The sequence below is a fragment of the Merops nubicus genome, unplaced genomic scaffold (assembly GCF_000691845.1).
Source record: "Merops nubicus isolate BGI_N331 unplaced genomic scaffold, ASM69184v1 scaffold16782, whole genome shotgun sequence".
Taxonomy (NCBI): Eukaryota; Metazoa; Chordata; class Aves; order Coraciiformes; family Meropidae; genus Merops; species Merops nubicus.
Genome location: NW_008594411.1, coordinates 14,275 through 39,977, shown reverse-complemented (window position 1 = coordinate 39,977; position 25,703 = coordinate 14,275). Strand labels below are relative to the sequence as shown.

The following is a 25,703-nucleotide window of genomic DNA, read 5'->3' as shown; positions in this document are numbered from 1 at the left end:
AAAGAGATTTAACTTTAGAGAAGAAAAGACAATCATTTTAAAGAGAAGCATAGGCAGGCAAAAGCAAAATAATAAAAGGACGAGTTCAGTGGAAATAACAACATGGTTTCAGGTGAAAATGTAAGGCCATGTCAGGGAATGAGCCATGAATGCCATATGCTTGTGTGCTGTGATCTGAACTGCAGAAAAAGACATTCAGTCCTAAGCCTTCTTTCTGCATTGCATAATTTTTCCCAGGAGCTACCCAAACGAAATATCTCAGTTAACCTCGTTTAGCTCACAGGCCTGATGAAGTACCCACAGCAGGCAGGGCAACAATTTAGCTTTACCTTTTTACCTTTGGTTACAGTAACAGAGAGTCTCTTTCTGATGGCATTTGTTAATGCTGCTGAGGAAACAAAAACGAAATCTCTTCCAAAACAATAAAGTGCATACTTCCTTTGTATGCATTAAATGCACCAACCTACTTTCTGGTCTCTAGATAATGTAACCTATATATCGTTGTGTGATCCTGGCTGTAAATAGATCCTGAGCATTGTGAAAGTGCTGCTGTTAGCACAACAGGCCATTACTTATTCTGAAGTGTTAGGGCACACAAAGCATTCAGTTTGTATTAGCAGTCTGAGAGCGACAGGAACGTTTGTGATGAAACTCAAGATACAGATTGTGTTCAGCTGTGAATTATTTCCTATCAAAAAGCTATAGATCATATAACTTAGATTTATCTTATATGAAAGACAGATAGATTGAGAAAAGAAGCTACGATATATAAAACATCTATAATAAAAGTCTGTGTGGCTTTATCAGTGTCTCTTAGGCTAAGGATTCATTTCTGTTACCAAAAAACATCCTTGCATTTTCCATAACTTTAGGCAACCTAGTGTTAAAATTTATATTGTCTGGCAGAATCTGATATTCCTTTCTGGTTTTGAAAGTTCTTTTGTACAAATTTACCTATATTGGACATTTAGCTGACATATTGGATACCAGACATTCAAATTCTTCCATTTTTTACAGGCCTTAAGTATTCACTGACTGTCTTTCTCCATGCTACAACATTATTGTTTAAGAAGGTCGTTGAGAAAAATATCACTTGGGAATACTTTGATCCACTGTCAGTAAAGGTACTTCTGGTGAACTGCTCCACTGGACTTCGTAAAGTCCAGTTGTTTAAGCAAACTCTGACTGACATCATTTCACCTCAACTAAATGGAAGTCTTGAGAAAAAATAGTAAAAATCTGAATTTCTGTTATCTTGAAGGTAACAATTCAGAAGTCAAAAGATTATACACTTTGAAGGAAAATTCTCTCATGTCTGACAGAAAGGTATTTCCATGTTACTGTCTAAGTGAATAAGAGTGATTTATTCTTACTTTTCCCACTTGACACAGGTGAAGATGACCTCAATGCTGAAGAAGATGATGAAGTTTTGACTCTTTTGTATGATCCATGTCTGAACTGTTACTTTGATCCAAATTCTGGGAAATACTATGAATTGGCATAGTCAGATCATGAGGAGACATCATTTTGTATTTAGAGTAGTTTTATCTTTTAACTGTTTGCAAAGTGTGGCTGAGCTGGATAATTTCTCATGTAACTTAAAACATAAATAAACCAATAGTTTTGCAAACAAGTTTATATATTTTGTAAATAGTACTTATTTTTATAGTTCTGTATTAAGTTGTAACGCAGTGGAAAATCACATAACATAAAAGTTCCTGGTGACTAAGGCATTTATTTGTTAGTCTAATTTATTTCCATTATTCAGAGTTTCTATATGGAAACAAATAAAGTTGAATCAGGAAGGTTTGTGGTGTTTACCTGTGAACTATAGTTTTACTTGAATAAAAAAAAAAATCGTTCCTTGTTTATTGTGTACTTTTAATTGGTTCTGAGCTATCTTATTCTTTGTACTCTAAGATATACAGTGGGTTCTTCAAAGGTCTCCACTTCACAAGCTCACTCTCCCTCCAGTAATCAGGGAGGGCTGTAGTTTTCTCACCTTCAAGGAATTCTCTGCTGATAGATGTTACAGTAATGGGGCGATGTGAAAGCTGTCGGGTGGTACAGTGTGCACAGTGTGGTGCACTTCGAGGGCTGTGCATGGACAGGTCATAAATTTCGACCACCACAGGATGAATATGGCAGGTTCTGAGAGCACCAGCTGCTGTCTACTTTACTGATGTAATTTAACATAGGATTGTAGAGTAGTAAAAGTGATTGCTTCAACACTCAAAAACTGGAGCCTTCTTTCAAGTCAGGTGTGCATAAAATTCATCTGCAAAGCTGTGCTCAGGGTGCAGGTCTTACGTGTTTGTCTTAGTTTTTCCATTACACCTTGCAATAACAGAATGTAATTTATTTAATTAATTACTTAACTGACCTATGTTGAGTTTCAATAAAGTTTTCAGTAAAGGTCCTTAACAATTGCCTGCATCACTGTGCAGGTTTTTTTCTAAGGTACATAAAATATCCCTATGTGTAAATAAGATAAATTAATAATGAAAAATCATCTGCCTGATATTGGAGAAAAGCAACCATGAAGCAAGAAATCCAAGGAGTTTTGTGGTGGAGTTGAGTGAGTGAAACAGCATTGGAGTCCACCAGTGCAGCAGGTAACAGTTTTCTGGAAACAGTTGAAGGGAATGACAAAATCACAGGGCAAAAGTGATCTATAGGCATTTCTGGTGATTCTTATTCTAAGTTTATACTTGATTATACCCAGTGCTCTTCCACTGTAATTATTTGCAAGATGATTACTCAGTGAATTTTTAAGAATAATGTATTTGAATGTCATAAAGTGAGCTTAGTAAGCTCACTGGCAAGTGATTTAAATTATATGTCTGCAAATTTGTATGTAATTATGGATCCTAGTTAATGAATATCTCAGAATCAATTGAAGATGCAGTTGTTAATAGCGACTTGGCATAAGATCTGGCTGTGTATTTAGCTTCTGTGGCAGGTACAAACATATCATCACAAATTGATTCAAGAGTACTACTGAAATCCACAGGAAGACAGATACTGTCTTGCGATAATTTACTTACTCTGCCTTGGCCTGTTTTTCCCAGAAAGATTTGTTACCTGTTGCTGCTGAATCAGTTTAAAAGTTCAGTGAAATCATAATTTTGACCTTCGAAAATCAGATGCTAGCTTGTACATGCTTGTGCATATCTAACCACTTTAGCATCATCCAGTGATGGAGACCAGGCTCCCTGTATCTGTGGCAAGGGCTGCCTAGATTGTGATGTTCATTTTCCTCTCCTAGCCACGTCTCACAGGAGTGGCTGGATGTCCTAGGGTACCACTGTGAAGCCAGACTGGGTCAATGATGCTACTGAGAATACTGATCACTTTGGGAAAAAAAAAGAAGGGAAAAAAAAAATCTGGTTGCAAACTGTTGTCCACTATTTACGAGGCAGAAGCCTGCAAAGGGCCAACAAGTTCTCTGCCAGTGCCTGTCTGGGTAGATACGCTGGTCCTGGCTTCACAGCAGGCAGTCACTGATGTGTAACATGCAGAAGTGTACCAGTGAACATCCAAAAGTTGGGCAAAAGGGAGTCCTTGGAGACTCCACGCTCTTATTCCCACATTTCATGTGATATGGAGGTAGGTGGGTAGTGACACTAGGTTCAGTGTGAGTCTGTTTTTCCAGGCAGGGTCATAGGCAAGTCCAGATACACTCTTCTTTCCTGTCACTATCTCAGTAGTATTTTATAGGTATGTCCTGCTTTTCAAAATCAGCAGTTTGGGATCCTTGCCCTTTGTGTTCTAGTTAGCAGCTTTATGTCTTCAGCATCCGTGGGGATTGATTGCTGTAATGCTGTGAACAACACCTGTGAGCTGAGCTGCATGAGAGGCTTTGCTACAAGGACTGTAAGTTTTGCTCACAATGTTTTTCTTAATCATCATCCTGTGAACCTAGAACTACAGCACTGCTGGCACGCAGCACGCTTTTTGTTTAGCCCATTTGTCAAAGCTGGCATTTATGGCAAGTGATGAAGAACACGGAGATTTGCTCCTAGCAGTCATGTGCAATGTTTTAGTCCATGAAAATCACATAATTCTCACCAGAGCATGCTTTCCAACAGGTAAGAAGACCTGTGTCTGGGCATAAAGCTTCAGGTCAATGAAACTGTCTGTAGGGATTTATTTCTACATCCCCAGCATAAGTTATGATTTTCGAGAACAGTTTTGAAATGCGGTAGATTTTAGTAAGACTTCATTAACATTTCTTAGGTGTGCACTGAAGATAGAGGAATTGTAGTTATCTTGGTAGAGCTGCTGGACTCAGCAGATCACAAATCAGCCAATTGATTTCTGAGGCTTTTCTATGTTTCTTGCACACGTGAGGTGTGACAGACACCTCTGCTTTGTTTCCAGTTGCTAAAAAACACTGTCAACCAGCTTTCAGATAGTAAAGGAGGAGAGAAAAAAAAAAAAAAAAAAGAGAAAAACAACCTTTAAGATGACAGTTCTTAGCCACAGCCCAGAGCAGTGTATTCCTGTGTTGCTGGAATGGTTCTCCCCACTTGTCCCATTCTTTTTGTCCATCTGCCAAGGTTTTCTCTGAAGCCAAACCAAATTACCAAGTTTCAGCCTTCAGATCTCTGTGAACTGCAGCAGCACTGAGTTGCAGCTCACAGACAACTTGGTACATGTGAGCACCAGCATGGACTCCTCCAGGCAGCTGCTAGGACTTTGTAATCTTTGATCTTGCAGCACTGTCACCTGTACCCAAGTGCTGTCTGTGTGTGTGAGCCTCATTATGCTGAACAAAGAACACACTCTGTCCTAAGGAGCTTACAGTAGGCCATCAATATTGATTTTTCCCTTCTGCTGCTGTGGTTACTGGGTGAGAAAGCATGACAAGTCATGCTTTATTATTCACATATCCTTCAACTGTAAAGCATTCTGTTTAAGAGAGCATCCTCTAAACTTTGGGTCAAATGACAAGATTGCACGGGCTGAAAAATCCTGGAAAATAATTTTGCATAATGCATTTCACATTACAGTTATTTTTCCATGCTATTTCTTTATTTTAGAAGAGGGCTTATTTTTTTTCAAGCCATGTAAAATGAAAAGACAATCCAGTCTGTCTTTTCTATGTGGTATTGCTGATAATCACCACTTTTCTCATGGTTACTATAGTAACTTGGCATCCTTATCTGCCACCTTTTTTGGCACCTTGAAAAAAACTATTTAAATTCAGTTCCCTGATAAACTGAAAGCTTGGCTTCACGGTACCCATGGGAGTATGTAAGTGTAACAATACTTGTCATGTTTTCTTATTAGGTGTTTAACTTGCTTGTTAGCAGCTGTACAGTCAGTTCTAACTGTGATGTTTTGGGATCCCGCTGCAGGCGTTATAACCAGTGCCCAGGGTGGAACCCCAGAAATAACCGTGAGCTCCCAAGGGGTGACATGTGACAGCCCGTGATGCAAAGACCTGAGCAGGACTTTGCTTTTATCATGGCACTTTAAAAGCAGTTCTGTTTCCAAGCTTGACAGTTTTCCAGAGAAAAAATTATCTGTGGATGTTAAACTACATGGTAAGAATTATTATGAAGGCTCCTGTGGTAAATCAGTGGTGAATCAACAGCCTTGTGATGCTTTAAATCCTTTTCCAAGTGTGTGCCGTCCAGTCTGCATGGCAGATGAGAGTGAACTCGGGCTGGGGACTCTGGAGAGCTCAGACATTTTTGGAGGTGAGTTCAAGGCCGCTGCAATCACCAGGTGCCCCAGCTGAGCGCAGCTCCCCAGCAGCTCCACCGCTTTTTTGCTCTAAGGGCACCAAAACAGTGCTTGTGATAAAGGTTGTTTTTCTAGTTCTGTCAAAATGTGGCCCAGGTATGTCCCTCTGCTCACGCAGCCCTTGTGCTGGTGTCCTTAAAGCTCTCTGCACAGAAGTACTCCTACCACTGGAAGAGAAAAGGAGAAGTTGACACCTGAACAGCTGGTGTTAGCTCCCAGCCATTGGGCACAACTGTCCAGTGTGTCTGCAGAGGGACTGAACATTTTGCTGAAGCCAGAGCATTTAGTGGTCCATCCCTGCAGCTGTGGCCTCCTCAGCAAATCTCAGAGCTTTTTACTTCCCTATCGTATTCTTTTTCCAGGAGTTCTGAAGAGCAGACAGGTTTGAAAGGTACGTGGTTGCAAAACAGCAGAAGGAAAATGCTATCAAGAGCCGTTAAATGAAAAGCAGTTTTACTTCCACAGTGTGGCTGGAGTGCTTCTGGGGGCTGAGTGTGGGTCCTTGCCCCACGCCTCACAGACATCCTCCCCTGGCCACTGCTGGAGAAGAGACACAGGCTATGCCAGCAGTGGATCCCCTGCACTGACCAGGTACAGCCACAGGCTTTTCATAAAGGAAACCAGCCAGGCTCCCAGCACAACTGTTACTGCACCAGTCGTGCTGCTCTGCTTCAGACGATGTTTACATTACACTGTTAAGAGTTTTTATCTATTTAAAAGTTTATTATTGGATGATTGTGCTTTTTATCTGCGTGGGAGACCAAAAAACCTTAGGTCACAGAAATTACAAACGTCGTTTTAGAGCAATACATATTTATTAGGCCATCTGCTGCTGCAGCACTGAAGGCAAAACTCTTCATACAGGCAATCTATTCACAGCTACTGTTTTACCACCTGATGTGCCAAATATAAAAGCTCTGGATGCATTTATTATTGTGCTGAGTAATTTTCTAATGAATTCATAAGGCTCAGGAAACGTCCCATGCAAGGGTTTCCTTTACACTAGGCTGCAGTTTTCGCCTGGAAAAAGGAATCACATTGTGTCAGTACGTTCATTGTGACACTGCATTCTGTCATTCCAACCACAGTCAGAGGGATTCTGGCTGGAGGGTCTGGCAGATACCTGTATGGCATTTCCCCTGTATCCATGTGAAGCTCAAGTTAAAATAGCTGCTGTTTTCCAAAAAAAAAAAAAGCGAGTAGCTTTTCAGAAACAGCCAGTTCCCAAGTAGGATTAATGCCTGGGCAAGCTGCTTGACATTCACAAGGATACCAGATGATCCAGCTTTTGAGTTTCCTCGTTGTCCTTTCTAGTAACCAGAGAGCCTCCCCAGGATGTGCCCAGCCACAGTCCTGCTGCAGCCCACAGCCTGGGCACCACTGCGGCCCCTCTGTGGCCCAAGCATCTTCACTCAAACGTATCCCCGTGTCTTCTGGGCCTGATCCAGGATCAGACCAACGGCTGTGATAAAAATCACCCTCAGTGCTGAGGTAAGTGCCTTGTGTTCAGAGACATGCAGATCATGGCATAGCAGCGAGAGGGGTTTGGCACTGCTTGCCCACTCAGAAATACAGCACTACTTTTTCAGGTACCATCCAGCCATTCATTCCACCACAGCTCAATTTTCAGCTCTGTTCTCTTACTTACAGCTGTAAATCCCTGGGATCATGGAGAGCCTCCTGTGCCTGGCCTGCACTCTGCACCCCAGGGCCTTTCCACCCTACACTGTCAGAGTCTGTGGTGCTTGATGCCACCAAGGCCAAACTGGTACTGCACTTAACGCTTTTGGAGTTAATTTGCAGTACTCAGAGGTGAATGATGGAGTGTGAACCGAGAGGGCATGTTCCTGCTCTGAAGCATTAGCGTGGTAAAACACAGGGATGCCATCAGTGTGCACACACATCCCTGCGTAGGGCTGCAATCCCCAGCACACTGCGCTGCTGGGACTGGGCAGAGGAAAACGGGGATGGACAGGGGCTGTGGGCGAGAGTCTGGACACCCATGAAGGGTTTCTGCCACCCCTAGCGAGCTGCTGCTCCCCTGCAGTGCTGCATAGTTCCCATCAGGCATCAAGGGGGTAGCCAGCCCCAAAGCTGCCTTCTCTGGGGTGTTACCAAAGGGACCAGAGCTACACATTTGCCCTGCTGTGAGGCTCCCAGATATGAGCCCAGGACGTTGTGTCCTGAGCAGCAACGACAGATGTCATTCAGAGCAGTATGTTTCATAAGAGAGTCCCATACAGCAACAGACCCTTCTGCTCTGTGCACACTCACAGCAAAGCTGGGACTCTTTACACTCAGTCCTGTGCAAAACATGAAGAACCCTCCATCTCTGCACTGAAACAGCTTCAGGCAGCCTGTGGGTGTCTGCCGTGGCAGCGGAGCTGGAGGTGAGCGCCTGGCAGCTCTTGTGCCGCTGATACATTACTCTGCAGTGCCCTGATCTCTTGCAGTCCATTACACCTGATTTAACATGATCTATAAATCCTCACATGCCAATAGAAGGAAATGTCTGATCTGTCTGTAGGGTACTCAAAGGACACATCTTTTACTGATGTCTTTTGTTAACTTCCACCTCATGAGCAAAGCCAACACACGTCAGGTGTTGAGACACCCGAGAGGCGCGTGTCAGCTCACATCGATCTATCACTCCCTCTTCTGCTGCAGCATCCCCCCCAGAGCCACCTGCAAGCCACACGTGCACGAGCAGGAGGTATTTATACCTTCCTCCATATGAAACATGGGGCTCAGTATTGCTCCGTGCACTGATCATGTTGAACACAGTCGTGGGAACACTTTGCCACTGTTACAAGTTAATGACGCGTTGTTTAAATGGGAAAGAGGTGTTTATAGTCAAATTTATAGCTGGAGTTGTAGCACTGAATCCCAGGCACAGTCCTGGTGGTGCTGAGCCCCAGCAGTGTTGCCGTTGCTCATGGCAGGGAAGCCACGCTCAGCCCCAGCAAGGCCCAGAAAGCCCCAGCCATGGGCATTTGCAGGTTCCTGCACAAACAGCCCCAGTGAGATAAGGACAAGGGGGCTAATTCGTGAATTTGCTTTCCCTTGTCGGTCCTCTGATTCCTCCAGCTCTGCAGTCCTCTCAGCTGTAAACTCAGTGCCATGACATTAAAATGTACAACTGTGTGACACCTTAGAAACCACATAAATATGAACTGGCAGGGCCCCTTAACGATGAAGGATTTTGCACAAAATCTTCAGGCACTAATTCAACCTCAGGGCTCTGTTTCCACTGCGGTGGGTGTGCAGTGCCATTAGGAAACCTTGACTGAATTATAACCTTTCTTCTTTTAAGGCATCTTTATTTCTATCTGCAACAAGGTTTTATTTTCACCTAATCATGAACATAAAAAGTATAAGAGATACAAATGCACTTAGTGATAGATTTGTTTTCTCTGGAAAAATGTGTGACATTGTGATGCTAGGAAAACAGCTATTAATTTGGAGGTTATTTTAAAGCTAATAGATAATTATTATTCTGTGGCATTTTTTTTTTTCCCAGTGAAGAGTTTTGTTTGCTGGATGGTCCCTTTCCATTTGCAGCACTGATGTTTCTCTTCCCCTGCATTAACATCTTGCCATTTAGAACAAATGTCTTTGCTTTTGGCTTTGAATTTTTCTTCCACATATTTGACAATTTTTTTTATGTCTTGTATAAATCACTGTAATACGTGATAAAGTCAAGCACATTCAGTGCTTGTGAATAGTTAAGTTACTGTTTCTCTTTTGTGCAACAGCCCATAACTATATTTTAAAGCATTTACAATCTTTTATCAAGCACATGTATTGGCATATTTTTGTAACTGGATTGCTGAGCATACTCTAACAACTCGTAAGCAGCTCTCACAGACTATCATGTAAATCCTTCTTAATTCACAGTTTATTGACCACAGTTATTCTGGATGAGCATCTGGTGCCAATTCCCTCCCGTGGGCAGCATGCCACTTGCTACCATGTCACCGTGGAAATTCCCAAAGTTCCTCTTGAAAGACCCATCTGTGTGTTGCAGACCGTCACTGCTTCCATAGGAAAACCAAGCCCATTTGCAGTGGGCTGGTGAATGGAGTAGCCCACAGCCAAGCAGACAGAAGCCCTTTATCTCTACTGGCACCCCAGAAGCTCCTGGGAAAAAGCTTCAGTCTTGTGTGGGACAGGGGAGCAGGATCACCCCATCCCTGCAAGCCGGAGGGCCAGGTCCTGGGGATACAGGAGATGACACCCAGCACTCGGGGATATTGGTGGCTGTAGCCAGCCCGACCACACCCGTGTCTGCAGACCTCCTGGGTGTCCTAAATCAGCCTATAGCAACACCCAGCACACCGTTTGTGCAGTGCAATCTGCAGTCAGTCTAGGTTTATTTTGCTCATTTTGTGGCTTGTTTACTTGGATGCCTCACCCATATTGCTAATGTTGTCACTAAGCCTTGATAGAGTGCTCAGATCTGCCCCCCCTCCCTGCCCCCAACATGTGGTGTAATTTTTTTCCCCCCTGAACAATGATTATTATGTAGGGAGAAAAAAAAACTGTGTGATGAGGAAGGGTGTCAGGCAGGCTTGGTGGCAATAAATACCTATTTAGCAGGCGAAGAATGTTTAGTCCTAAATCAAACAGTGTATTAAAAGTTGAAATTGCTGAGATCAGTGTTTACCTTTGAAACCAAAATTACTTTGTGAAGAAAATTCTAGACACAGGATCTCTAAAAACCAGTTGTGTGCCTTTAGTTAAGACAGATGCTGCCGTGGACCACAGCATCAGCACATCATGCCTGGGTCAGCTTGGAGGGCCCTGTGTGGCAGGCACACCAGTGGGCTCTGTGCGTACATACCCCAGAGATCCCTACCCCACATTTTAATGGTGCTCTGCAATGCCTTCCAATTTAAGGTCTTCTAGGAGATAACAAACCCTATGAAGTAATATTAAATCAGGTGAAACAGGACACAGGAGAGGAATCCTATTACCAGCAAAGTCTGATGTGTTCAGGGAAATAGTAGAGGAGAATGAAATAATAGTTGTTTATTACCTGTAAGAAGGCACCAAACACCCTAACAAGTGGGTACAGAGGCACAGTGCTCACCCATGGCTGTGGCACCAGGTTCACAGAAGTCCTTCCCCTTATTTTAAAGCACCTTCAGCTGATCTTAATGCAGTGCTGGATTTGCTCAGGGATCTTTGTTCCAGGAGAGACCCAGCAGTTACTGCCAGGAGAGAGCATCCATAGGTTTGTGTCTGTATAGGCACTTCCACTGCTCAGGGTGTGCGAGTGCCGGTGGGCTGGGCATGAGAGCCACTGGCTGCCCCACAGAGCCATGCAAAGATATATGCAAGGCTTTTTCAGGACCAGAGAGCTGCTTCTTGTTGCCCAAACCTGCTGTCCTCTTGTGGACACAGAGCCAGGAACAGGGTGGCCCTTTCCTGTAACTCTCCTGCAGCACCACGTTACGAGACAGCTCTTCCAGGAACCGTCTCCTTTCATCCGAGCTTTACAGCTGAGGCATGCTGGAAGCTCACCAACAACTTGGCTCTGAGCTTTTTTTAGTCCACCCCATCCAAAAGCAGTCTTTCTTGGAATAGCAGGTGTTCCTCCTGGAAGACTGGTTTAAAGCTGGGTCTGGGAAAGTCACCTGAAGGACAAAGATGCTGATGAGCCCCGCAGAAGTTTGGTCTGAAGCTGGTGTGCTGCATGTTGGTGCACCCATGCAGGCACTCCCAGCAGCACCAGTGCAAACAGGGCTGCTCCCCAACACACATTATTCCTGTGCTGGGACAGGGTACTCATGGGCGGTTTGACAGTGTCTTAAAAGTTAAATTATTTAGGGAAGAATTGTTGAGGTGTTAAGAGCAGCAGCTCACCACAGTGCACACAGCGTAAGGGCCTCAGATTTCACGGTCTGAAGAAATAGGAATGACTTCAGTCTGGATTAGCACTCTTCCCTCTCAAGGGTGACTGAGCAGGGGTGAGGGACCCTGGCAGCATGAAGGCCTTGACTCTTGCCCAATGGGGACAGTTTGCCTCAGCAGCCACACCAGTTGTATGTCCAGCCCCTGGATGAATACTCACTGACTGCTGGCAGTGGGAAGAAAAGGGGGGTGGAGGGAGGTGGGGTGTAAATTTGGGATTTTTCTTGTGGAGCTGCATGCTCAGGCAATTATCCAGCAGTACCAGATGGCACATGGAATTGTTCCTAAAAACGAGCTGGTCGTGGTGCTGCCCTCCTCGCAGAGTTTCCAGAGACCGGCCGACAGACGCGCGGGTTTGCAGCCTGCTCGTCTGGGCTGTGGGGGTTTGTGTGTGTGTGGGGTGTGTGTTTGCTCACTAAGGAGAGCCATTCGCCTTGGCACCGAGCCACACACAGGAGACCAGCTGGACAGAGCCCAGCAGTGAGCTTTTGGATGCCCCATAAGAGCTGTTTATTGATGGGATAACAGCATCTTTTGCTGCCTCAGTCATGAGGGAATTTCTTTAATGTGTGTTGCACAAGTGCTCCTTGATTCCATAGCATCCCAGAACAGTTTGGGTTGGAAGGGAGCTTTAAAGCTCATCTAGTCCCACCCTCCCCGCTGTGAACAGGGACATCTACAACTAGATCAGGTTGCTCAGAGCCCTGTCCAACCTCATCTGGGATGTTTCCAGGGATGGGGCACCTGACACCTCTCTGGGCAACCTGGGCCAGGGTCTTACCATCCTCAGTGTAAAAAATTTCTTCCTTATATCCAGTATAAATCTCCCATCTTTTAGTTAAAAAACATTAACTCTTGTCACAACAAGCCCTGCTAAAATGATTGTCCTCATCTTTCTTACAGGTCCCCTTTAAGAACTGAAAGGCTGCAATAACGTCTCCCTGGAGCTTTCTCTTCTCCAGGCTGAACAACCCCAGCTCTCTCAGCCTTTCTTCATAGCAGAGGGGCTCCAGCCCTTTGATCATTCTTTGTGGTCTCCTCTGGACCCGCTCCAACAGGTTCATGACTCCCCTGTCCTGAGGCCTCTGGAGCTGGATGCAGTACTCCAGGTGGGGTCTCACCAGAGCCAAGTAAGGGGTCAGAATCACTTCCTTCAACCTGCTGACCACAATGTTTGGCCAGTCTGGCCTGCAAACCTCTGGAAGAATTTGCACCTTTGCAAATTTTACCATTTCCTTTAGTAGCATCAGCCATTCCCTCTGGAACCAAACTGCAGTTGTGATGGCTTTGAACTGCATCACTGATGAACACCCTCTTGGGTAGAGCAAACCAGCTAAGAAAACTATTGAAATATAGCAGGCAGAAGAAAGACTTTTCACCCTCTAAGACCATAGTGCTTGAACTGTTGGTGTTTTCACTGTAAGGGACGCTGGGGCCGGGGCTCCAGCACAGGACTTCACACTCTCTCAGGCACCTCCTGCAGAAAGTGAGGAAGGCAACTCCAGCCTCTCACTCATCAAATCCCTCAGTGTACTTGTCTTAACCAAGAGTAAAGGCTAAATAAACACATCTAAACAACTGAACAGCACATCAACATCCAACTTCAAAATAAAATGCAGTGAAGTGTGAAATTATACCTCTTATTCCATAAATCTCCAGCAACCGGCACAGTTCTATAACTTGTATCACGCTTTAATACCAGCAGAATTTAACACACCATGCAAACCCCATAAAGTAATTACATTTCATCTCAACAAAGAAACAAAATCCCAGCCCATTCAACCCCCTCCGTCAGAAGGATTATAGACAATTCGGAGCATGTCGATTTCTCCTGGTGATAAATCCAAAGCAGGTCACCAATGAGATGGTAATGCAGGTTCCCAAGGCAGCTGATTTACAGGGAAAAATAGAAATGTTATTTGGTGTCCTTCAAGGCAGTGCCACCCTGCTTTCTGAAACTTGCTGACGTTTATCCTCTAGTTAAAAGAAGCTTAAACATGTAAAAGTTAACTCGAAGAGACCGTTCTGGCACTTGGCAATTGCCCCTGTGCAAGTCGGTTATGTGCTTCACAGCAGAGTGCCATTCAGCTTTTAAAGAGGTATTTAAATTTGCAGTAAATGAAGTTAGATGACTGATGATGATAGAAATCCAGCAGAAGATGCACGTAGGTCCACATCTTGCCACACTGGCCATGAAGCCCCAGGGGTTCAGGCACTTCAGACCCACAGGTCAGGTTGGAAGTATTTGTCATCAGAGCATGTGTTGGCTGCCCTTCTGCCAAACCAAGGCTAGGTCTCCACACAACAAAGCACAATTACACTAATTTATCCATTATATGCCCTGAAATAAAGCCTCCAAACTTCAATAAGAGTATTGTGATTAAATGCAACTAAAACCCTTAAGGCAAGTCCGCGAGGACTGCCGGCGCTCTCAGTTCCGAAGCCCAGCACAATGCTACAAACACACACAGAACAGGTAACTGAGGGGGAAGGCAAAAGAGATTTTTTTCCCCACCATGCACAAAGCAACACAGCACCAAAGACTTTCTACCATCTCTGACTCAGCCTCTGCAACAGGACAAGAGCTTGGAAAGGAGACAGGACAAAGTGGCCTCGTGGGGGACTAGGATGGGAGGTGTGAAAGTCCTAAAAGGGGAGAGAGACACAATTTCCTGCCATGGTCTTTGTTGGTGCATCAACTCAAAACATGACCACACCCCTCAGCAGCACTGACAGTGATGGGGCTTGGCGATGGGAAAGACACAAGAGAAACTTGGAAGTACACAGGTGGTTTTCTCCTGTATTCACTTCAAACCCCTGGGCACCAGTTTGCGTCTCTTCTTGTATTTATCATTTGCATCTCAGGCCCAGCCTTGCTTCCTTGCTTCTGACCTAAGCAGACTCCAATTATAAATGTTGCACACTGATGGGAAACATGCTGGAGAAAAGCCACCACAGCTCACCAGCCTCCAGTGCTGTTGTGTAAAATTCAAGGCAAACAATGCAGAAATAACTTGCACAAGTTGTTCAGTTGTCAGCTGATATGCTTCATGAATGTAGTGCAGTTCCCTGGTCACTCCAAGAAAGCAAAGACCTGAAATGGTGCTCGCAGCTCTTGTGCATGTAGTGGTAAGAGGGAAACCACCAGGACTGCCAAGACAGAGAGCAACACTGGGCAGTAGTAGCAGAGAGGATTAAATTATGCCAAGCATCACCTGAACACAGAGTGAGCTTGGTGGAAGACATAAAATTTGATGGGAAATTTTAGTATGAAAAAGTTCACAGCCTTTCTAGGAGACTATGAGCAGTGGAAGACCAAAAAGAAGCAAAAAACCTGCAAGGTGAGAGCCAGTAGAGCTGCACAGGGCAAAGAATTTGGTAATGTTGTGATCAATTATGATGAAACAGGAAGACAAAACTAGAAAGGGCTCTGAGAGGTCAGGAAATGTCATCGAGGGGGGGTCAGGCCAGGGCAGCAAAGAAGTGAGCAGCAAGCAAGAAAAAAAAATCAAGTGTCTATATATAAACCCAAGCCAGGTCCCTTGTTCCAGCTCTGGTCATTTCTTTTGCCCTTTAGACTTTTCAAAAAGCTGACACTATGCTATAACTTTAACAACCCCAAATCTTTCCTCCTAATGGCACCTGTATTCAGATTTATATTCTGTGGTGAGCTGGAGCAAAAGGAGAGCAGCAATAGGCACCCCACGGCCCGGCGGCCACCGCAGCTCAGCGTGTGTGCGGCCCCAAGGCAAACCCAGCAGGGGCAGCAGAGCTCCCCGAGTCATTTCCTATTCTCTGCCTGGAAATAAAGACACTCTTACACCGGGTGGTAACTCCTAGCAGATGGTGACTTTTTAAAGTTGATTGCTGTATAAATGATACTTTCTGAGTTTGTTCCTTTTAATTCAGGTTCTCAGTAGCGTGTTCAAATGTCAGAAAGCATCATATTTCTGTCTTTTATTTCCTTTGTGAGCAGAAATTTTCCTTAAGAAGTCTAGGAATTACATCTTGGGAGAAAAGATAGCCTCTCTCGATAGAAATGATCTACTTTACAAATGTTACAGAACTCAATAAAAATAGTAGATGCAAAAAGGCCCACTGTCTTTGTTCTCCTCGGAGGGTTTTAATTTTAATCGCACTTTTTAAAGAGGCATTTTGTCTGCATTGTAATGCTTTACTGGATCGGTGAGGTCCATTAGCAGCACAAAGGCAGGATTTCCTCTGCTGCAAGCACAGAGAGGTTGGGAGAGTGGGCGTGGAAGATATCTAATTAATCAGTTACTGCTGCAGGCAAATAAAAACAACAGGACAGCTGAATTAGTATCTTATTTCCCTCGCAGATGCTTTGTAGTCCCAAGCCGGAGCGGCCGTGTGCCAGACCCCCACAGCACGCAGGGTTGTGGGGGCTGCACATCACCCCGACTGGCAGCCCCAGGCTTTGAGGCATAAACCAGATTCAGAGAGAGCAGAGCCAAAGCACTTTGGCTTCAGCTGCTAATCCGAAGCCTGTGCAGCAGCTCCCGAAGGCAAGAGGGCTGTTACACTGCTCCAAGATCCCCACCACCTATGGAAGGTGGGGTTACCTGCTTACCCACACTTCTTTACTCATCTGAGCGAGGTGGTGATTCACTGCAGGCCCAGAGCTCTGCCTGTACCTGGAAGCTGCAGATAGGAGGCTTTCCTGGTTTTTGGCAGGATGTGAGTACATGCTGTCTTCTCAACAGTGCTGTAGCTGGGAACTGGACCCCTCACCTTCACAGCAAGGGAGGGTGTTCAAACCAGCATGGGCTGCTCACAAAGATCTCACCAGGACACGGTGCTCTCCCCCAGAGAGGAGCTCCTGCTCTCAGGTCTTCCCTCTACATCCTCCACCAAGTCAGAAACGATGCATCTGTCAATCACTGGGATGTATTTTACAGCAGCAGGTGCCAGCAGCCCCCACACAACCCACCACACATGCCAGGCCTGGCCTGCAGGAGCAAACGAACCCCTCGAACCCGCCCAGCCCGTCAGCGTGCTGGGACACGCCATGGCACCCAGCGAGGGATCCTGGGGCCAGCAGAGCAGCCCAGGCCCCAGGCAGTGCTCGGCCCCCCCAAAACCGCATCCCCACCCGCAGGCTCGCACGCTCGATGTCTCCATGTTTCCCATTGCTGGTCCCAGCTGGGGAAGCCTCTAATGCCTCCCTGCTAATGAGAGTGGCCAGCAGGGAGTTTTGGAGCATTCAGATGATGCACCCCCATAGTCCTGCTCTGCTGTAACCGATGCGCAGACCTGGACAGCCTGGTGAGCATGGTAATCATGTGCTCCTGCAAATGACACAGGGCTGGCCACAAATAAACTCACCCCACCGACACAGCACTGAGGACCGTCACCCCCTGCTAACAGGCCAGTACTCTGGAAAAAAATGGAGGTGACAAACAGATGAAGCACCTTTCTGATCTGTACTACTGCAGTCTCCTCACCACCACAGGGCAACCTCCGTGTCCCCAGCATGGGGAAGCTAGACCGAGGTCGGTGCCGTCATGGCAAACCAGGGGGATCAAGGGGCTTTGGTGCAGCCACTAATCTGCCCTCTGCACTTCACCTCCCCTCAGACACTGTCTTAGCCCATTTATTTATTGCACCTCATTTACAAGGAAGGAAAGACGTCCCCTGGCCAGAGGGAAATATCCCAATTAAAAAGCGAATGATGCAGTAAACCAGCAGAGCATTCTTGAGAGCAGTGGTAAAAGTGGCCACCTTTTGTCCTCAATTTATGCCGCTCCCATCACCCTGGGCATTATATTTGTGCTGACAAGGATCAGTTTAACCCCTGCCTGCAATCTAATAAAAAGCTGGCCTGGTGGAAACATGCATAATCCTTCTTCAACGTCCTAGGAATGGGTGCAGTAAAAAAAACAACTGCTGCTGCTGCTCGGTGGTCAGAGCTGCTGCCTGGAATAAATAACTCCCCACCTGATGCTGGCAGCGGGAAGTGCTTTGGACCGCGGCTTCTCGGACCCTCATCCCCTTGCACCACCACAGCCCAGGGTGGGCAAATCATGTCAAAATAAAAAAAAAAAATTGCTGTGTGGGCCAGAGCAAAGTATTTGCCATACCTCAGGAGCCCATGGCCTGTGGCAGGGAGCCAACCCATCCTCTCCACCTCCTCTTGCACAGCACAAGAGCACAGCTCATGCCCAGTGGCAGTCACTCACCAGCCCTTGGTATTTACTGGGGTGATGTGAAAGGAGAAGTCCCAAAAGCTCTGCCATCAGTGAACCACAGGATCCTTCCCCCTCTCATCATTAGTTGACGGGGTCAGGCTGCAGAGCTGGCACTCTGCTCTGCTACGCTTCTAATGAAATCAGCACCTCTGCGTGAGAAACAAATTTAATGATATGATACTAATAGGGTGAGAAACTTCCTGTGTAAATATTAATAATTTATAGCTACATTAATTTTTTTTTAATATTGCTTTTAGTCTGTAACAAGAAAACACTGATGTCTACCAGCTCTTTTCACAGCTCTTGTCTGGGGATGGTGCAGTTGTTACCAGGCTGGAGACAGAGGCCCCCAGCACAATTTCACTAGAGGCACAAATTAGCATTTGGAAATCATGTCCTGGCCTGCAATTGTGTTTCAAAAAGGAGATGATGCTTAAAACAGGAGCACTGCTTGCAGGGCACCAGCTGGCGACAGGAGATGGGCAGCAAGCTTTGGTGCTGCCCAGGCCCCTTCCCACCAACATCCCCGCAACCCCCGCAGTGAGAGCCAGGGCTGGGAATGGCCTCTGTGGGGAAGCTGGGTGAAACGAGCTGTGGCCCAGGGGTTATGGATCGCTCCAGTCGCCTGTCTGCATCTTGAGGAAGCTGGCAGCAAAAGGAGCAACCTTTGGGCTGCAGAGCTGCAGGGATTTGGGGACTGGGAGATGCATTTGGTTGTAGAAGTCGGGAGGGATTTGTGTTACATGTCCTCTTTTTCAGCAGTAAAAAAGTATCTTAAAGGAAGGGCAGCGTCTGGGGACCTGAGGGGCTGAAAGAGAGGATAATTCTCTCGGACAGGCATAATTGCTGCAATTCAGAATGCTAAAAATGTGAAATTAGGAATAATCAATGGCTGTTTATGATCTGTGAATTCAGCTAATACGGAGTAATTACACTCCGCTAATTCCTGGTATTTGTCATTGTTGGGTGGCAGAGGATTCCTGCAAAACAATAAAAACAGATTGGCTGCGCTGGGCCCGCAGACTGGGGCTTAGCACCGCCCGAGCTCGTTTCTCTGTTCGGGCAGAAGCAGTGCTGATTTCCCCGCCCGGCGGCAGAGCCGGCAGCAGAGGCTGTGCTGCCGCGGCCATGCGCTACGCAACAGCACCCCCAAAAGCCGGCAGAGCCCAGCTGCCGCCGAGACCCGCCGGCACGCCGGCCAGCCCGCCACCGCCTCTCCCGGAACTGCTTTTTCACCTTCCTCGTCCAAATTGTGATGTTATGGATCAAACTTCGTCCTCTCACGTTTCTTCTTCAGCCCATGGGGCACAAGGGAACCCCACCGGTGGTGCACTGGGGCTGCATTTGGTCACAGGGACGCCGGTGAAACTGATGGGATGTATCATCAGTTTGCTGGCATTTTTCACTCTTTGGTCAGTGAAATACTGCTGTTCATTAACCTGTGAAAAAGTGGGAGAGCAGAGGCGAGTAGCGGAGCAGGATGGTTTATTGGTGGGTGAACAAACCCCGTGGTGGCTCAGGCAGGGAGGTGTGGGCTGTGGGACAACCCTCCCCTCGCCCGCCTGCTCCGCGCAGGCAGTGCAGGTGCTGTTTAACACTAGGTAAACAGAAGCCTGCTTCCCTGGAAAGGTGCTGCAGTTAACATCTGTGGAACGTGGCTCAGCCCACCATGAGCAATCAGAAACCACACAGCCACAGAACATTTCAGGGCAAAGTTTGCAAAGTGGCAGTGCCCAAACCTTTCCTAAGAGCAGCAGGATTTGTGATTGAGCCCAGCGAGCACCTTGCAAAGCAGCGTGTCCCTGGTGCTGAGCTCTCAGAGGAAGCAGCTCTTCAGAGGGGCAGTCCTGCAGCCACTGCAATTTTTTGGCAGGAGCCACCAATGCTTCTCACCAGCTGCTGGGGTCCTGAAGAGGCCCATGCGGACAGCGCTGGCACAAGGAGTGAGGAGGAGGAGGAGAGCAGCTCCTCACCTGCCACTTCACTCAGCTGATCCTGCCATGGTGCTCCTCACAGCCCAGGCACTTTGCACTCCCCAGACTGGCAGACTTTTCTTATTTTTCCTTAATTTCTCTTTCTCTATATCACGCAGAACTCTCCTGGAAGGAGCCTGGAGATGGGGCTGATGTAATTCCATTGTACTGCACCGGTTAATTATTTGCTGAGCCGGGACCAAGATGATGCCTTGTTCCCAGCACCTGATGTATTCAACTAATGTTAGCTGTGATCTAAAAGCACCTTTTTGCGGGATGCAACAGCAGATGGGCCAAATCTGGTCTCCCTCAAGGCACGGGGACGCGACACAAGGGCTCCCCACACCAGCACCAGCACTTGGGCTATGCTGCAGACACATCCCACTAGAAAAGTGCACAATTCCCCATCCTTTCCTGTAGTTTCAGGGAAACATCTGGGATGAAATGTGCAGTTCCAGGGAGCAGAAACATTCCACTCAAGGTTTCTTCGTTGGGATGACGAGGTCTCCAGCCCCACTGATGTGTTTTGCTCATTTCGTCTGCAAGCAGCAGCAACATCTCCATCTCCATAGAGAACCGGGGGAGCCTCAGGTCCCTTGAAGCAGGAGGAGAATTTCGTCAGGAAACAGGCATCCCCCAGGGCAGCAGAGGCCCCATGCCATGGGCTGGCTCCCGTGTGGGACGGAGCAGAGCCACGTGTGGCAGCACGCCGGGGCTCCGGCTACTGCCAGCAGCTAAACTATCTGATGGGGAGGGTATGGCCCCGGGGAGGGAGGAGGGCTCTCAGTTAGACTGGGTTAAGCCCAGACTCTCATCACAGCTAAAATTTCCTTCCAAGAGCAATAATTATCCCAATGCAAAGCCCAGGCCTGTGTTTGCTTTTCTGTTCCCTGTCTGGAAAGTTTTGGTGTAGAGGCTGAAATTTCCTCTGGTGCACAGAGCAGGACCCGGGCCACACCCTGCATCCCATGCCCAGCACTGGGGATCAGAGCTGGGGGGAAGTGAAGAAAAGCTCAGTGCATGGTTTTCTGCAGCGAGCACCCTCAGGTATTACAGTAATGACCAGGGAGCAGCATCAGTCCCACAGGGGCTGTGCTCCAGCCCTCTGCAAGCTGCAGTCCCCACGGCAGCACTGCTGCTGCCAGCTCCTTATCTCCTGCACTGGCTTGTGGATGAAAATTGCTTTAAAAGCTCCAAGAGAAGCTGCTTGGTTCTTCTAATTGATGGGAATGAAAATGAAAAAGGAATGGGAACACTTTTGTTTTCAGCTGCCAGGTAAACGAGGTTGAGCTTTGGAAAATGTATAGGGCCTCTAGTGCTAACTGCAGGGCTGGAGTCTCCAAGGAGTGATTTCTTTCTTCAGAAACATAATTATAACAATAAATGATTAAAAAGAAAAAGGCCTGAATCTGTATCTACAGTTAACTCAGGACTCCTTCGGAGTTCAGGACTGTTGCTGGATAAATAAATGCTTAACTGAAAAGGGAACCCCCAGCCTCCTGCAAACGGGAGGCAGCAAAGCAGCGCTCGGGGCCAGCACACACACGTGCAGTGCAGCCAGGGGGAAAACCCAAGAGATCAGGTTATTCCAGATTTATCCCACACCGGCAGACACTAAATCCTGGCTTTGTGCCCAGCCCCTGCCATTGCTGTGCCCACCACCAGCCATGCCGCCCCATCAAACACAGTGCATGCATTTAGTGCAAATGCAGAGGTTCAGGCTGGTACCCACCCTGCGAGAGGTTTTCCTCTTCTGATACAACAAAAAATCAAGTGCCAAAGTAGAGAAAACCCCCAAAGGAAATGCACAAGGTTGTGGGCACAGGTATGACTCTAATGACTTTTTTTCCCTCCTGTATGACAGCTGCTCCCAACCACAACTGGCCACCGTGCCCTGCGGAATGACATGCCAGGGGGCCCAGCCCTGTGCTGGGCAGGGAGATAAGGCTCAGGGAGGTGCCATGAGTCACAGAGGACCCGGCTGGGCTGGGCAGCTGCAGTGCCACGCTGCCAAGCACATGGTGCCCCAGCTCCCCGGGATGCCCCAGCACCCACACAGCCTGCGGAGGGGGACGGCGCACCCAGGACACTGAGCGGTACGTAGGCTTGTCCTGTCCCTGACCATGGCAACCAGGTCTCTAGACTGAAATTCCGTGACTTCGGCAGCACTTTTCTTTTGACTTACTGGCAGGTTAGGGGTTGTACAGGGGAGGTTTTAGTTGTTCCTCTTTCTTGTAGCAAGGAGGTGAAGTGGAAACCCCTTGCACTGGTGTCCTTTCTACAAGGTGCATCTGTGCTGGTTTCATAGACAGACTTAATGAACTACCTGTGTTAACAGCAAGGATTAAGTCCATGTTTCCACCCATTATGAGGTGATATGTGTGTGATGTGTGATCCAGGGCAAACTTCTTTTTTGATTGTGGCTTTGGATGAATTTACAGAGTGTTCTCTAGGTACAACCCCAACAGCCGGGACACCTCCCAGATGCTGACTGGAACCCCTCAAGGTGCTGACACCCAGGGCCTTGCTAGCTGCCAAAGATGCATTTCAGGTCCTTCCATGCTTGCAATTGCTGCAAACCAGAGCCCTTCACTGAGGCTGCCCAGTGGAGGAACTGCTGCATGGTCCATGCTTACCTTGTGCTTTCAGCCCCAAGAAGCAGCTCCTCCCAGCAGGCAGCTTGCTGCCAGCCCTGAGCACCAGCACTCGTGTCCTTCCCTGTGCCCTGGCGTTTTGGCACAGGCCACTTTGGCACAGCCTGCAATCCATGGCACAGAGACCCCCACCGAGCTGCTGTTCTCATGCTGGAGGAGACACAATCGCTTCCCTCCGGCTCTTATCGCCCCCATAGCTGTTTGTTCCCTGCTTGGGAAAACTTCACCAGAGAGGCAACTTGTAGTGATTTGGCTTTGGGCTCAAAAAAATTTGGGCTTTTGGGATGTCTTGTTCGTGGTCAGGGACCTGCTGGGAGAGAGAGGGACAAATAGGGCTCAAAAAGCAGAAAAAATTACCCCACAAAAACCCAAACCCAACAAAGGCAGAAGTTTCTGGGAGAGAAAAGTAAAGCTTTTCTGGAGCACTGGGAGGAACTGGGAATATTCCCCTCCTGCATCCTGGAAACCCTCCCTGTGAGAGTAGGGATCTGCCCCGATTTCCGGGCAGCCATAACTCCACGCTGCCAAACGCGCGCAGGCTCAGGGTGGAGCCTTTGCCTTACAACACCACAGAGCTCTTTAGCAATATTTGTCTGAGCACCTTTTTGTTCCTGGAATGCTTTTTGAGCAAATAAGTTTCAGGTTTATTAGACAAATAACCCTATTTACCACTCACCACAGCTCCTTCCTTTCTCCTTCTCCTGCAAGTCACTCTCTGCTAGATGTCATGGTCACTTTTCTTTCTGGCACAGCCTCAACAAAAAAAAAAAAAAAAAATTCCAAACAATTAAAAGAGAACATAAAAGAAATCCCAGGACAGGGCTACCCTTTTGTAGTGCAATCAGGTTTCACCACCCAGGGACTTTGCCCAATAAATTTTACCTGGAATTAAGCTGAAGATAAATAGCCTGAATAAATACATGACATCCCTAAAGTGGAAGTGTTTATCAGTTTATTTTTCCATTTCTCTTTCTCTGCAATGAAATCAATACGTTCATAGGGAAAAAAACCACAAGTTTGGCAAAGAAGAGCCATGTGCAATGGGGCAGCTGCAGGGACCAAATGGGGATTGTTCTGCAAATCCAGTGGAGTCCTGCTCCATGGCCCAGGTCTAAATCCTCAGCAGCTCTGGGCTCTGCCCATGGCATTTGGCAGGGGGAACTCAACCAGTTCCAGAAGCAAAGCAATACCAGTTTTGAAGGCTCTGTGACTCGCCAAGGGGGGTTTTAAAGGCTGCTTTTTCTGCCCCCATCAGGAGATCAGGCACCAGGCTGGGGAACCAGGCATGAGAGAGGCTCCCTGCATTTCAAAAACAAAACTTCATGGGAAAAGAATCAAAAGGCAAGAGCCTGGTGCCATCCCACCACATCCAGCCACAGGCATCATTTGTCCTCCAAAACCTTTAAATTGTCCATTTTCAGGTCTGTGGCTCTTCCACCAGTTCAGTGAAATGAGCCTGTTCATGCCAGCTCCCACACTAGTTTACATCCATTTCAGGGACACCAGGCCAGGGGCGTTGGATGGGCCAGGGTAAGGTGGTGTTGGGAAGAGCTGCAAGCATTGTGGACCTTTGTGCCACCTCCTGCAGAGACAGATTCCTGCTCATGGCCACCTTCCTCTGGGAGGAATAGCTGCAGAGTTGAGAATTGAGATGCTGCAGGGAAGCGAGTGTGCTTAGCTGCCTCCCTATCACAACCACTGTCACAGCCATAGAACCATAGAACGTCTTGGGTTGGAAGGGACTTTTGGAAATGTAGATAAGACATGAGGCTATGCTTCTCCGGGCAGCTGCTAGCTCCCTGCCAGAGCAGCTTTGGCAGCTCCTCCTCACCACAGGCTTACAGCTGAAACATCACTGCAGGGCTGACACTTGGGCCAGACACCAGCCACGCTGCCCCACACTGCAAGCTCCTTCTGGGGTCTCAGGCCAAGCAGGGAAGCAAAGGGCTTTCCTCCTGCCACACAGATCATTTTCCTCCTTGTTTTTAAGGCTGCCTAAAAGCCCCATGCAGTGATACTGCAATCTGCTCCAGGGTGCAAGGGAAGCATCTCACCAGGGTACTGAAGGAGGATACTAGGTCCATCCCACCCATGCATGGGACCAAGGGAGGATGGCATTCACGTGGCCACGGGCACCTTCCCTGAACACAAGCCCCAGGACGGGGCCCACAGCAGGGCTGGGCAGGAGGCAAAGCTCTTCTCTCCTTCCTCATGACACAGCAGCCTAAAACCAACTTTCAGCCCAGCCCTGCTACAACTCGCTGCTCCTGTTTGCCCTTCAAACAGGAAAAACAACTCTCAGCACAGCTCTTCTACATTTTTTTCATGACAAGTCTCACAAAAGGTCTGCTTTAGGTAACATTACGTTCTTTTAACTCTGAGCACATGCATCACAGGTGACAATTTACCTTAGGACTCCAGGGTGGTTTCCAGAGCAGACGTTCACCAGGCTGCAGCACTGAATTTTGAAGGTAGGAATGGGTGCTCAGCACCCAGGAGCACAGTGCATGGGGTGGCGGATGCCTGTCCCAGCCACTGGGGTGGCAGCAGGGGGTTCGGGGGGCAGATGGACTCACTTGGGTAGGAAAGAGTTTATGCTCCAAATGACAACCACTCTCCATTCACATGGGCGAGGACACTTCAGGATGTGGACGGGTGGAAATATTTCTGTTCTTAAGCCAGGCATCCTCAAACCTGGCTGCACTGCCCAGCTCTATGGCGCTGCCCTTCTTCCCTTCCCTTTCTGGTTTTAAAGAGGACAAGCTTGTTTCCACAGCGTCCCTCACTGGGCAAGGCCAACCCACAGCTTATCCTCAGATGGCATTTTGCAGCCCCTAAGATTTGAAACCTACTTTGCATCATCCCAGAAGGAAATGCAGCAAAGCCATGATCAAAAACACGCTCCTTGAGCTTGTCGCTGTCAGCAGACTAGAAAAGCACTACCCAGAAAAGGATGTGAACCAGGAGTGCACAGGGCAGTGGATGCTTCCAGTGAGGGGTTCAGAGGCTTAAAAATGAAGCAAGCTCAGCCAGTGCAGCCTGCTCCCATGTACAGCACCCAGGATTTCAACACCAGGGTGGGACCAAGCCCATAAGCCTGATAAGAATTTATACATCTTTGGTGATCTCGTATTGCAAATATGCCTAAACACAGCAGTTATTTTTTTTCATCTAGTATCTGCCTGGCTTTGGTGGGT

The 25,703-nt window shown here is 47.4% G+C and overlaps 1 protein-coding gene across 1 annotated transcript in view; it reads left to right on the top strand.

Annotated features, from left to right (window-relative positions):
• Window positions 1-1,504, top strand: part of LOC103768621 (chromosome unknown open reading frame, human C3orf67) — a 70,631-nt gene extending 69,127 nt beyond the window's left edge. Inside the window, exon 16 of the mRNA XM_008935774.1 lies at window positions 1,392-1,504. Coding sequence (XP_008934022.1) covers window positions 1,392-1,504 — 113 coding nt within the window. The remainder of the gene's footprint in view (window positions 1-1,391) is intronic.
• Window positions 1,505-25,703: the final 24,199 nt, after the last annotated feature.